Source organism: Geospiza fortis, unplaced genomic scaffold (genome assembly GCF_000277835.1).
Source record: "Geospiza fortis unplaced genomic scaffold, GeoFor_1.0 scaffold878, whole genome shotgun sequence".
Classification (NCBI taxonomy): domain Eukaryota; kingdom Metazoa; phylum Chordata; class Aves; order Passeriformes; family Thraupidae; genus Geospiza; species Geospiza fortis.
In genome coordinates, this window is record NW_005054471.1 from 1370515 (window position 1) to 1385046 (window position 14532).

General features: G+C 45.0%; 1 protein-coding gene across 1 annotated transcript in view; it reads left to right on the plus strand.

The window, feature by feature from the left end:
• FAM219A (family with sequence similarity 219 member A) overlaps window positions 1-14526 on the plus strand; it is a 36291-nt gene extending 21765 nt beyond the window's left edge. Inside the window, exons 3-6 of the mRNA XM_031062868.1 lie at window positions 4671-4773; window positions 8640-8720; window positions 9050-9104; window positions 10254-14526. Coding sequence (XP_030918728.1) covers window positions 4671-4773; window positions 8640-8720; window positions 9050-9104; window positions 10254-10409 — 395 coding nt within the window. The 3' untranslated portion in view covers window positions 10410-14526. The remainder of the gene's footprint in view (window positions 1-4670; window positions 4774-8639; window positions 8721-9049; window positions 9105-10253) is intronic.
• The last annotated feature ends 6 nt before the right edge of the window (window positions 14527-14532 follow it).

Consider the following 14532-nt stretch of genomic DNA (forward strand, 5'->3'; position numbering starts at 1 on the left):
TTTCTGAAACCAGTGAAACAATATCCTTATTCAGATGTCCTGAGTAATCAGTGCTGATGCCTGGCCTGTATTAGCTTGAAACTTTAGTCCCCATGTTCACTGTAGGGGACTGGCTACAGATAGGACCTTTTTGTTTCTATTACACCTGTTTAGTAAAAATCACTTTTCTTTTGCCTTTTTTTTCAGTGCAGGTAAGCACAGCCATCAGCTGCACTAATGCCAGCCACATGGTCATACTTACACTCCAGGGAGCACTGGGATCAGCGTGGTCCTAACACACACAACTTCCTTACACCTTCCTTTCCATGCAGCCTGCAGGCAAAGCCCAAATTTATGTATGTACCCTGAAATCCTGTCCAAGCAGTGGCACAGTCCTCACTGACAAATACTGTCTGTCAGAGGCAAAAGGTAGAGAAGATTTCAGTGTTACCTAGATTCATGCTAATGTCCCCCAGCTAAGCGATGCAAGTGAACTGAAATCAAGACTTGGGCTTGAAGAAGCTGTAGACAGCATTTCATTCTTTCTCCTTTAATTTGCTCATGAATCCGTTCATCATTCAGCAGAATTTGAGCAGACATATTAATTTCATTTAGTGTGTAATTTAAATTCTCAGCTTACTTGAGAAATTAGAATTCATCAGGGAATCAGAGTCCTCAGCCTCAGAAACAATTTAGCTGACTGTGGGGGACAGAGAGAGAAATACATCGCAAAATCTCATCTCATCAACCTTGAAAATGAAAAAATACAGTTCTGTCACACTGGATTAATTTCTCTTTATCTTGCCACTCCAGCAAATCCCATGGGTCCACACTGCACTGTCCCCATAGCAGGAAGCTCCATCTTCTCTTAGTCAGGCAGGTTTACAAGGAGTTGAGTTACTGAGGTCCAGCCAGCAGCTCTCAGCAAAGAGACTGGAGCAGTCAGAATCTGCTTGTTCCACCCCACAGTGCAAAGGAGGCAAATCAGCCTCATCTGCCATAAAATTGTGTTTGTGCCAGTCAGGCTGCCTCAGCTGAGGGGGCTGCAGGTAGTCAAGCACAGTGACAGTGTGACAATGGCATCCTAAACCACTCTCCACCCACCATGTCTGATCATAGCCAGACTCACCCACTATCTTGGGACAAATGGAAAATGCGGATTTAGGGTGTCTGATTCTTCAAATATCTGTTCAGCATAGTACAGCATGATGTTCACCACATTCCTGCATTGTCTGCTTTGCCTCATGTCACAAAAGGAGCAGTTCTGCAGGAGACTCAAGCGTATGACTACTTTTGGCATTTCTCGTTCGGGGAAGATAGTAGGCAAAACCAAGGCCACCCCTACATAGCAACATGCTCCAAACAAACTGTTCAGCATTTAATTTTTTAAAAAACCTTCGTAGTGTTATTAAAACTGACTATGATTTTGTTTAAATGCTGAAACCAGAGAAATAATTTTAAGGATTCATTCAAGTCTGATTTTTAGTTTAGACACATTCATGTTAAGTCCATTCTGCTTCCCATGCTCCATTACTATTTTCTCTCATCATAAAGCAGCTAGACACATCCTGCCAGTTGAACAGATAACCATTTTAGATTGCACTAAATCATCTCAAGCAGTCCTTGAAATCATTCATTAGGGCAGTAGGTGTTCCATGATAAGGGGAGAATTCAGCCCCCTCTTGACTCTCACTAAAGAGGCTCCCTGTGTGGATGTGTGTCACTTGTCAGCATGCAGTTGTCCGTCCGTCCACCCTCTGACATATCCTGGGTCAGGCAGGTGAGTGAATACTGGGACAGGGACAGTTTGCTGAGTGTTTGGCATGCTGGGACACCTTCTTATTAATTTTGCAGGCAACTGTAATAGGAGACCACTGCCAGGCAGGACACAAGGCTGGGTCACTTGTGGTGCTGATTGTGTCTGCAGCATGCATTTCCTTTGCTACTTTTTACTTGGGTGTTATCCCTGCCTCACTGAATGCTCCATAGTCTGCTTGGCTGTTGTCTCGTCACCAGCAGAGCTTACTTTGAAGCAGCAATTGGAGCAGATGCTGAATGACACAGGTGGAGTTAACAAGCAGCACAGGCTAGTGTGGGGCTAGCAGAAAAGCAATGCTTATTCTTTAAGCAGATGCATCTTCTCTTAAATGATTTTTATGTCATAAGGGACAGAGTGTCTCAAAGATGAAGTGACAAGGTGAACGGTAAAGGAGCAAGATGTGATGTGGTTGGCAGATCCAGACAAAAGGCTGTTCCTCATGCTGTTCAGAACAGTATAGGGGTGTCAAAAGGATCCTGGACCCCCTCCTCACATACCCACACTCACGTGCTCCGTGTGTTCTTCTTCTGACACAACATCCAGGATTAGCTGAAGTGGAACTGGTGCAGGCAAATTCCCCCATGAGTCAGACTGACAGCACAGCTGTCTGTATTCTCCAAGTTCTCCACTGAAACAGAAAACTGCTGCTTTGCTTCACTCAAGCATGGAGATGAGTAGATTGTCTGTGGTGGGTTGACCCTGGCTGGGCAGCAGCAGCCAATCAACACTTTTCTATTACTCATCTGGACAGAGGAGTGAAAACACAGAAAAAACATGGGTTTTCTGCAGGGTCACAGCCCCTTTCAGGCACCCACCTGCTCTCTTGTGGGGTCCTCCTTGGACTGTAGATGGATCTCTGCTCCCTTATGGGCCTCCATGGGCTGCAGGGGTACCTCGCCATGGGCTGCAGAGGAATCTCTTCTGCTACCTGGAGCAGCTCCTCTTCCTGCCTCTGTACTGACCTGGGTGTCTGCAGGGCTGTTTCTGACACACCCTCACTCCTCTGTCTGAGCGCAGTTCTGCATTTTTCCCCCTTTCCTAACTGTGTTATCCCAGAGTCTCTGCCACTGTTGCTAATGAGCACAGCCATGCCCAGCAGCAGGTCTGTCTTGGAGCCTGCTAGCATTGGCTCTGTTAGACACAGGGAAACATCTAGAAGCTTCTCACAGAACTAGGTCACCTGTGCAACCCTCCACTACCAAAAACTTGCACACAAACTGAATGCATCCCCCAACACCATGATCCTGCTAATGATCAGACAGGATTTTCAGACTCCTAATTGAACGTGTTTTGTAATGTCAAAGGCAAACACAAACTGCTTCATGCCTTCCCAACCTTCTCTGCTCTATCGTGCTTCTTGAAGGAAGCTTCTGTCTGGAAAATTAGTGAAAAGCCAGAAGGAACCTGAGTTTCAACCCTGCTGATGATTGTCCGTGAGCCATCACACCTGCACTCACACTGTATTCAGCCCCCTGTCACCATTTCATCAGCATCATAAAGCATTGGCAGCTTGTCTCAGTGCTGTGTATTTGTGGTCAGCACTGGAGGTTCTGGTGGAGATGAGTGGAAATCAGGTTCTATTTCGTGTTGTAGGTATTTGCCTTCTTAGTCTTGCTTTATCTCTCTCTGAACAGCAAAATTCATGTGGCCTGCAAAGTATCAGCCTTTTATTCTGGAGACAGAGGTTACCAATACATTTCCAAGTTCCATACTGAGAAAATTACTCTGATTTAAGATTTTGATTTCAGTCCTGAATCAGTCTCTCAAGTTGCTCAAGCCAGAGTGAGTTATTAATCCAATCCTTTTCCTGCCAAGTTCCATGTTCATTTATTCACCTTTGCTGTCAGCAGGAGCAGGCTGGGTATGGTTTACAAGTGTATGTATTCTTGTCTCCATGTTCCTCATCATAACAATCTCTAGGTATCCCTGCTGTCTATTTCTCCCTCAAGAAAGAGAGCCTTGGATGTGTGTCCCCCTGCTCTGACTTGTGAGGAAGGGAAAGTGTTGGCTCACCTTGAACTTGCACACCATAGAAGCATGCTGCTTTTCCACAGCAAGTGAGAAAAGCTGCTCTTCTCTCCAAGCGGAAATAAAATCTTCAGAAGAAACACAACCTAACAGCAGAATTCACATTACAGGAGAGGCCAAAGCAAAATAAATTCACTATTCAGATTCCTCAGCAAGCAGTCTGGTACACCTGTTATTCAGGCATGCCACAAAAGTAGTGTCCAGCATTTTCTCACACTCTGGAGAATTTTTTTTAGCTGTTCTCATTCCTGCCTTACTGGCTCCATGCTCAGCTTTTCCGTACAGGCCTTGCCTGCCATTGCATGATGAGGTTGGGGCAGTTAGCTCAACTTTTGTGACTAGCTCATAACTCAACACAGCTGATCTTCCACAAGAAACAAGGAAGGACTTTCAATCAGAAAATCTAATATCCATTTATATTCCTGTGTTCCCATCCCTGCTAGAAGCAGAGCCATGTTAGTAGAGCACAGTATTGGGGTCCATGCAGCAACCAGCTGCAGACAGGCACAAGTTCTGTGCCTGTTGTCTGCCTCAGTTGGGTTTCATCCAGAAGCTCCAAGACCTTATGGAAGTCTGGGTCTTGGAGACCCAGATTTTAGTGTGTTCTAGTCAAAAGGCTGCTTTGAGTGAAGGTAGGTTAGTTTTAGTCCCTGGTGACATTGGAGAAAGTGGGACACAGCTCATCTGGCCTTTGCAGCATCCCTTCATAAGAAGTGGCCAGTTCATGTCCTTTGCTGTAAATGCTGCTGTGCCTTTTGCCACTACCAGATCTGGGTTTCTTCTTATGGTGGCCAGCTAGGCTGCTGCTCTAATTTTGCTTTTCCCATTCCTATCTCCTGTGCAGAGAAGCAGAGGGAGCTGGCTCGGAAGGGGTCCCTGAAGAATGGCAACATGGGAAGCCCAGTTAATCAGCAGCCCAAGAAGAACAACGTGATGGCACGAACAAGGTAAAGGACTGGAAGAGTACTCACAGCTGTGCTGTGAGCTGCAATCCCTAATGGTCATGGGGTGGTCAGGGACAGTGTTAATTGCATTTGCCTTCTGCCAGCCACACTGCAAGAGCAGTGATGCCCCTTCCTGGAGCTGGCAGGCCCAAATGCTCTGTGCTGTGTTGCATCCCAGCCCCTGGGAAGATGCAAGGACAGCTGAGCCCAGCACCAGTGGTAGTGCAGCCCGTAGAAGGCAGAAGCAGCCCAGCCAGGTTAAAATCAGGGCGTTGATACAGCCATCCTGCAGGATCTGAGTAACACCTAATGCTGCCAGTGGGAGAGGAGCTGTGCTTCTTCATGAAACACAGACTAGTTTAGAGCTTAATTCTGCCTTGGTTGCTTTTGTCACTGTAAGTTCCACTGCTCCTTTTTGATGGTGACCTGTTCTGCTACTGACGGATACTGAAGGCTTGTAAATAATCTGTCTCTGTGTGATTTTCTATACACCTTCTCCACCCTTGGAACAGCACAGTCACACTTTGCTGGAGATGCTTTGGAACAGGTCTGTAAGAGAGCATTAGGCAGTACTACAGCGTGCTGTAAACAAAGACATTCTGAGCTGAATATTTTCTTTTAGAGTATTTTTATTTTTTGTCTGTTCAGACTTCAGTACACTAATGTATTACTTACCTAATATCAGAAGGGAGGAAACCCCATGAGCCCACAGGATTGCATGCATTGCATGCTGCTAGAAAGGTGGCAGGTTTTAGTGGAGGACCTCACTTAAAATGATGGAGGAATCTGGGGAATGCTGGATGTTTACTGATGAAGGGGAAAGTTGCCTGGATTACCATATAGTAAGTAGAATAGGAGCTGCAGGTCAGAGCCTCTCTATATGCAATGCCTCTGAAAGATGAGATTTCTTGTTCACACTAAGAACCCAGACCCAAAATATTAGTCATAAATCCTGACAGGACCTTGTCAACTTTTAGTTGTAAGCCCCTGAAATACATATGGGGAATATGCTGCATTGCTTCCTCTCTCTGTGTTCAGGTGTTGAGGCCATATAAAAGAGCCAGACCCTTCCTGGCAGCAAGAAATTCAGGAACTGTGCTCAGCTGGGTTTTCCATGCCCACTGGTCCTCCTTATCTTCTAAGTACATTCTGGAAAAGCATGTTTTCTTTTGGCAATAGGCTGCAAGCTAGCATCCTGAGGGGAATGGTAGCAGATTTGCTGCTTGAGAGGTTTAGAAACACTGAAATTAGGGGAGGAAGATAATAAGGGAGAGAAGGTGGGATAAATAGAGGTATCTACCTGTAACACGAGCAAATTTTCCATGGAGAGATACTTGTTTCCAAGCTGCCAATGGAGAGAGCGGAGCAGTGACACCTATTGACAAAAGATTTCAAACAGCCAGCTCAGTTTTATTTCACTTAAGGACATCTGAGCACCTCTGAATGCTTCAGTCTGTCTGCCACTGACAGGACAACACCAGCAAGGCAGAAATGCCACAAGCTTGTTCAAGCAGGTTTTCACAGGGTAACAGTTGCAGTATAATGGTAAATATTCCAGGAGGACACATTGCAAAATTTCTGGATTATTTTTTAAGTCTGAACTGTTGGCTTCCTCAGGTCTCTGCAGGAGAATTAAGCTAAAACCATCTCCCCATTTTTGATAGTTCTGCTCTTCTCATCAAATATGTTTTCCTTTGTGCTTTGCCTCTTCTACTCTCTCCTCCTCCTCCTCCTTCTTCCCCAAGGCCTCTGTTATTTTGTATTATCCCTGTGGATTTCTGACATCCAGCCTCTAGTACAAGGTTGCCTTCACCATTCAGTCCTCTTCTGGGACAAGGGTGCAGCCAGCCTTACTGAGACGTGAGAGTAATTGGATCCATAAAACACTCAGCCTCTCTAAAATCAAATTAAATGTGAATGAGGTAGGAGTGATGCTCTTCCTATGAGCACAGACAGAGCCCACAACACCATCCACACCACTTGAATATAGCTGAGTGCTACAGTCCACTCAGGGTAACCTAAACTTGGACATTATTGTTGCTTCAAGTGAGCAAAAACACAAAGACAAAGAAGCTTGTACCAGGGCAGCTGCAGACAAAAGCAGCTACCACCACTACCCGACTTTATTCCAAGGACAGTGGGAAATGAAGATAAGGACAATCAGGATGTGAGGGAAATACTTATATCAGGGGCAGAGAAACACTATAACAATTTTTGTCTGTTGCAGTTAAATTAAACTTTTGGGTTTTTTTAAGAAAAAAGACACTTCTCAAGAAGAAGATGTAGTGGGGTTTTTTTCATTGAGTAAATAACACCACAGTGTTCTCCTAGATCACCTGAGAGTGCTTTGTTCATTGATGATTTAATAACAACTGTAGTGAGTATATGTGGAGCAGGGACTGGAAAACTGGAGAGTGAAAATGAGAGTTAGTACTTCTGATATCTGTATGGGCAGACTTGTTCTGCCAAATCTCAGCTTCAGCTCCAGACATCTTTGCTTCCTGACTTCCTGCCTTCATACCTCAGGAGCAGAAGGACCATCCCACTTCTGTGAGAGGGCTACTGAATTTTGCAAGTGGATCCCATTTTCTCCAGTCCTCTGGTGCAGCAGTTTGGAAATGCTGTGTCAGGTTTTAAATTAATTTATTTAATTTATGTTTCAGTGAACACAGTAAGCAAATATAAATAATTGTGAACCTATATATCTGCTTTGTTATAGGATTTATATATCTTACTCTTCCTGAGCCTGGCCACTGACAGTGCTTGCCAGGACTTCTTATTTCTGAAATTGTTAATGGCTTGCTGCAATTACCTATGCAGAAGCAGAAAAACATTTCAGATAGTTAGAGAGTAGTTGGAGCATGGATGAGATGGATTATCATATTTAGATTTATATTTCTTAAACTCTTAGTGAAGCATCATTGTGCATCATGGTGTGTTGTTAAAGACCACTTGGGAGAAAGCCTGGCTTAACTTACTGAAAGACAAGATTTTTGTCACTCCTGTGGTTCTTACCTGCTGTACAAAGAATCTTACTCCATTTGCTGGGTTTAGTTAATCTTATTTTAATTGTGAACCAAATTATTTTTTGTATTTTTTTGGATGAAAGAGCTCCATTGTCAACAAGATACCATTGTATTAACACATTTTCCTTATCTTAGAAGTTCTGAAGCCTGCACTCCATTTCACAGACTCTCCCAGGCAGTTAAAGGTGCAGAGTCATCCTCAGCCTTTGTAACACTTCTGATTAACTGAAAGTCATTGCGAAAAAATGGAATTTAAAAAGTGCTGGTCTGACTGGTTTCTTATGCCGGGCACACCAGCTCAGGTTTCTAATATTACTAAATTTAGTACTGAGACCTCAGAAGTGTTGTGTTGCCAGCGGCCTGGATAGAGATTCAGAAAGAGGCACCACATAATATCCCTGATGTCCAACAGCAGAATAGTGGAATCACTCTGGCCTCTGGCTTCCCCTAGCCTCCTTCCCCTATGTACTTACTGCTGGTGTCAGGTACCCTTGCCAGGAAAAAAACAAGCAACAAAAAAATGAGCAATCTGATATGACAGGCAGTGCTGGCCAAACAGGTTTACCAGAATGAAGTACAGAGTGTCCCAATGTTTTTTTTTTCTTCCAGGAAGGAGTATGTTCCTAAGGCATGCCCAGTGTTAATCCCTGTGAAACCACTGTAGGCTACCCAGAGACACAGCTTGCTCCCTCTGAATTGGACCCATGTAAACATCTTCACCAATAAGTGGGGGCTTGCAAAGAAGTGACATGGGGAAAGCCAGCTATCATACAGCTTTGCCCTAGGCAGTGTGTGGTTCTGAGCTTTACTGTGTGGTTAATGGACAACATTTAATTATTTCAGGCTCGTCGTTCCCAACAAGGGCTACTCGTCGCTAGACCAGAGTCCAGATGAAAAGCCCCTGGTAGCCCTGGATACAGACAGGTATGCAAAAGGTTAAGAAGATGATATACATGACAGCTTAAGTGAGTTTTCATGCCAGAGGGCAGCACTCACACTCTTCCCTCCACTGTTCCCTCTGACCTATGCTATGGTGGGTCTCTGTGTAAGAACAAGTGAGAAGAGCTGTGAGAAAAGAGCACTGTGATGGAAAGATCTGAGGGTCACAGATGAAAGCTGCTCTACAGGCTCCCTTGATGTAGCTTCTCTGTGCCTCAAGAACAGTTTCATGGCACAAGAAAGATAGAACTAAGTGGGGAATACAGATCTCATCTAACCAATTCCTTCTTCGCTGTACTTGTACTTCCCTGCAGTGATGATGACTTCGATATGTCCAGATATTCCTCCTCGGGATACTCATCAGCTGAGGTGAGTTATACTCTTTCCTGCCATCCTTGCCATGAATGCAAGTAACAGAGCAGCCAGAAATGGCTTATAGAGGTCTTGCACAGGCAGAAATGGCTACATAACAAATTTAGTAGTGGTATAGACTCTGTGAGTGTGGAAGGAGCCATGGCAGAAACTGTGTCATGTTGCTTTCTTCCCTCGTGATCCAGCTGGCTCCATATCCTCACTGCCATGGCACCGAGATCTGCCCATCTGCAGTTTTCACAGCTACCTTTGGTTTCACTCAAACTTTCCCTCATTCTGCCTAGTCCTGCAGTGACCCATGAGGTGCAAAAGCATCATCTTGACTTCCATGGCAGCTCAGCAACTGTATGCATGCCAAGGACACAAATACAGGGTCTGAGGGTGTGCTGTGATTTCCAGTTACTGAGTGGTCAGGGTCACCCAGTGTGTGTTTACTTGGAGCAAGTAGAAATTCCAGGGAGGACTTGCAGATGTGAACTCTTGCCCTTTCAAAGAGAAAAGGCAGGAAGCTCAGGCTTGTTAGTCCCTCTGCATTGTTTCTGAGTAAATTCCTGTACTCTCTCATGCATTTGTTGCTCAGCCTCTGGCTACTGCTTCTGCAGGATTTTGCGTCCAGGGCCTGAGCAGCCATTCTGCCCACAAACTGCTCAGAACTCTTGCTCCTTATATCTCTTCCTTGGATAAAATACCTCTGAAACCCTGGGAAACAGCCAAGAGCAGTGACCATGTCAGATGATCTGAGCTGTTTCTGTGCCCTGACTAAGTGTTGTTTATATAGATCCAGCTTGAATCTGAGATCACAGACCCAAGCTGTACCATCTCTTCACTGCCATAGTGTGCCCCAGACTGAGAGGGGGGACTGCCCATCTGCCAGTAAATAATATTATTGCATTACTTTAACTGAGGGCTTGTCCTTAGGGAAAAATTATTCCATAACAAAATAGTTTATCTCACTGTAGATATTCCTACTCTGGAGAAGCTAGTACTCTCCCCTCACCTGAGATCAAATCTAGGACTGTAGGGCAGTTTTTAATGATGGGGAAATACATTCCCGAATAAGGGAGTGATGGATGAATCCTTCATCTTCTGACCACCAGAAGTAATAAGTCCCAAGTGTTTGACTGTTTGTCTCTTTGTCTGTAGCAGATCAACCAAGACTTGAACATCCAGCTGCTAAAGGATGGGTACCGGTTAGATGAGATCCCGGATGACGAGGACCTCGACCTAATCCCCCCTAAATCTGTCAACCCCACCTGCATGTGTTGCCAAGCCACCTCCTCCACCGCCTGTCACATCCAGTAGTGAGGCCGGCAGGCTGTGATCAGTGCTTTCCACTATAACTGTAAAACTTAACAGCCATTGCTTCCTCCTATGGTAGGACGTGCACCTCTTTGTGTTCATGGAGCCAGGAGAAACCAAAAAATTCATTTTATGATTGGTTGATAACTTATTTTAAACTATGGTAAAACAAAAGAGAAGTTGCTCAATGTGCCAGGCAGTGCCTGGCAGAGCTGACTGGTCTGGAAAGCGAATGCAGAGGGGTCCAGAGATACCTCCTTGGTTTGTTTAGGCACTGGGGATATTTTGTAAAGTGTCTTTTTCCAGAATGGGAAAGGTCAGATGGGACTTCAGGTAATCCTGCCCATTGAAACCAATCCATCTGCAAGATTAGGGCAAGTGGGAGGTATCAAAGTGTTTTACCAATGAGAGGAAGTCAGTTCTTAATTCATTCACTAAACCTGTTTCATTTGCATAACCAAAACGATATTATAACTGGGGCACAGGAATGGGGACGGACCAGGGCATCCTTTCTTATGGCAAGGCTAGCCAGGACTAGCATGACACAATTCATTCACTTGCAAAAGGGACAAGTAGCTGACATCTCACTGTGAGTCAGTACTAGCTAGAGCTGTTGTGTCACATAGCCAATGCAATCTACCCTTAGAGCCACATTAAATTACCACCAAACACATCAGGTTCGATCTGCAATCCACTCATGCACTTCAAGGACTTGCTCATTGCCCAGGAATACCAACCATACTTGTGACTTCAGTTCAGTCACGTATTCTGACTTCAGCCTGTATTTAATCCCTGTGCAACCCATCTCTTTCCAAAAGTCTTAAAATTTGTTCAACTGAGAAGAAATGAATCCTGCATGAGTCAGGACTAGAGATGTACTGAACTGCTGGAAAAAGCTAGTTGAAGTCAGCACATTTTAAGACTGCTTGACTCTTGATATTCTCTTGACACTGTGTCTCTGGGTGCTTGTGGGAGAAACTCATTAATGCTGAAGTCATCAGTGTGGTAGGGTCAGACTTGAGAGGAATTTTCAGCAACAGCAGAATTATGAACAGCTTCAGCTGGAAGATGCCCATGAGAGGAAACTACTGTTCACCCCCTCTCTGCCCAGTTGTAAGCCAGACATGGTCCCAGGTCAGGAGCAGTTGGTGCTGCAAAAGTTAGGAAACCTGTTACATTAGGTTGCTGTTCTGAGCTCCCAGCTCACCAGCAGATTGTTTTGAATGCAGAATCACTTCTGTAAATAGGAAACATGTCCTCTCACTGACTGCAGCATATGCAAGGGATAGGCTGGCATTTTTCTTGGTGTTGAAGTCTTTTGCCACAGGCACAAGTCTTGTGTTTCCTGGCCTTTCAGGAAGAAGGACAACCTGTCTTGGGTCATCACCTGCTTTGTAGCCTGGGAAAGGAAAAAAATGAGGGCAGTTCTGAGCTTCCCATCAGAATTCCTGAGTCACAAAGCAGAGCCTGAGCTGCGCCACAACAGACAGATCCCCCATCTGAAATTTATATGAAGTGAGCTGAGTCTTTAAGAAGTCTTAATTAGCAGGAGATTTTTTTACCATACTGAAGATCTACTCTGTGCAATGCAAAACTTGATAGCAGCCACAGTGTGAGTGAAAGAGCAGGGACACAAGGTTCCCAGGCTTATTTACTTGATGGTGTTAACAACTGTTAAAGCTGTGCTTATCCCCTCTGCCTAAAACAACATGCTGCCGCCCTGGTTCCAGGCCATAGAAAGAGGACTTGAATGGTGCTGTTTACTGAGCATCCCTGCCTCTTCATGTAGAAGTGATGGTTAACTTGCCAACTCTTGTGGGGATAGTGTTCCTCAAGTGAATTCATCTCCTTTTCTCACCACCTGGTAGTGCTGAGGGGAAATATTTCCAGAATACAGCTCAAGTATGAGGCTGTCTGGAGGTGGGGGAAGTAGAGAGTAGAGAAAAGGATAAAAAGGAAAAAACCTTCCTTAAGGAGTCTTTTTAAATGGGGAATGTAGTCAAAACCTAATAGAAATACCATGGTCAAACCAAATCCTATAGGACATGGCCAACGCTCTTTAAATCTTCACTCTTCTGGAGAGGGGCTTTGCAGTTCAGCACTGGTATCATGGAACATCTTCATCACATTTATCCTCCTGGGTCAGTCTCTGTGCCTTCCAGCCAGGCTGCACACACTCAGCCTTTCCCACAGCCCTTGCTCAGGAGCTCAGAGCATTTCAGAGTGCCTGCTAGAGCAACAAGCCATCTCTTCACCTGGACCAGCCACTGAGGGCTGCACATCCCACAGGTCTCCATCATGCTGCCATCATAGAATCATGCCATCATCTAGGTTCAAAAACACCTTTAAGATCACTGAGTCCAGCTATAACTAGCCACTGTACTGTTCAGTCTAGGATAGAATGAGGCTTGCTGTTACTGTTATCTCTCAGGGTTAACACCTCTCCTCTGACGGACAGACTTAGTGGACTTGGCAGTGCTGGATTAACAGTTGGATTCTATGGTCTTAAAGGTCTTTTCCAACCTGAGGGGTTCTATGACACCCACTGTCCCATGGCACCATTACCAAGTCCTTTTATTGCCCCTGTTGCTGTTTTTTGCCTGCCATGTGCCCTGAGACATTCCCCAACCCTGTAACTGCCTTCAGCCCTTTGCATTTTGTGATGTGCATCTGCTTCTAGCACAGCCCTTTAGGGAAGGAGGGAGATTAATTCAGATGTTCCACTTGGTGCTTCCTCCAAATACAAACCGAAGCACAACTCAAGCATTTTTGCCTGTGCACAGAAGGAGTTGGTTGTAGAAATAGCTGGTTTGGCATGACAGTACAGGACCATAAAATGGCAATTTTTTGGCTTCTCCTCTCTATGCTTTGTGTTCATATATTTTATTAGGGGAATAATGTAGAAAGGGTGGGGAAAAGTACCTGTGTAGGATCGTTATCAGAAAGGCTGAGTGGCTTAAGGCAATGCGCATGTGGCTGTCATAGAAAACTGAACACTAACCCTTCTGAACTGCAGCCCCTTCAGCAGATTATGACCATGCAGCATGTTTGTTGGCTCATTATGGAGTATTGAGGACTGCCCATTGGTATGTATCAACCGCAGATGAGGCTGGTTCCCTTGTCTGGTCTCATGTTCAGACCTCTGCTTTAGCCAGCAAGTTTTCCATATGCCCTCGGAGTCACAGAATGGGTAAGGCTGGAAGGGGCCACAGTGGGGTCATCTGATCCAGCCTCTCTGCTCAAGCAAATCTTGTTGGAGGTTATGCTGTGGTGATTTCCTGGGAAGGTGTGGAGATAGATGGCTGTCCTGACACTGCTCTCCTTAAACCAGTCTCTGCCACCAGGGCCAGAAAAAGGCAGAAGGCAAGAGCACAGACTCTGACTCTGTCAAAACATTTCTACAAAATCTACAGAGCTGCTGGGTGCTCTCCTAAATGCAGATGGCATGCAAGAAAGAAAATCATTCCTTCCTCCAGTCTTTGCACCAAACAAGATGGCCCTCTCAGGCCACATTTTCAATCCAAAGTTGTACAGAAAACCAAGGGGAGGAACACCATGGAGTATGAAATGCTGTGTTGCTGTCTACCTGAATTACCATGCAAACAGGACGTAAGGATATTGATGCTGGTGCCTCCAAAAAGGAATTTGCATTTAGTGTCTCCTAAAGCTAGACTGGGTTTTTGTTAGGATTTTATGTAATGTCAGTCACCAAATTATGTGAGTTTCAGCAAATCCTTTTCTTTTATCAGATGTTAATCTGATAAAATATCAGCTAGTATCCTTGAGTGTGAGCTGGATTTGAACTCTGGGTCTCAGCACTCTGTTCCATCTGTCTTGTCTGCAAACTCCACATTTTCAGATGTCTTTGGAAGGAGGAACATCCTCCTAGTCTTGAGGAAGGTCTATAGATAGTGTGTTCATGTGTTTGTACATAAACCTCAGCTGAAAGGAGGCTGATGCCCATTCTGAAGGCTCATTTGATATCTTATGAGACACATCTTGAAGTGAACCCTTGGAAAAGCCACTGGGTGATATCTGACACTGCTGCATGTCTGTCCCTAACATGTGTGCTTGGCCATTGGATCTGCTGTGCTCTCCTGGCTGTCCTGCCTGCAGCTGCCTTGCA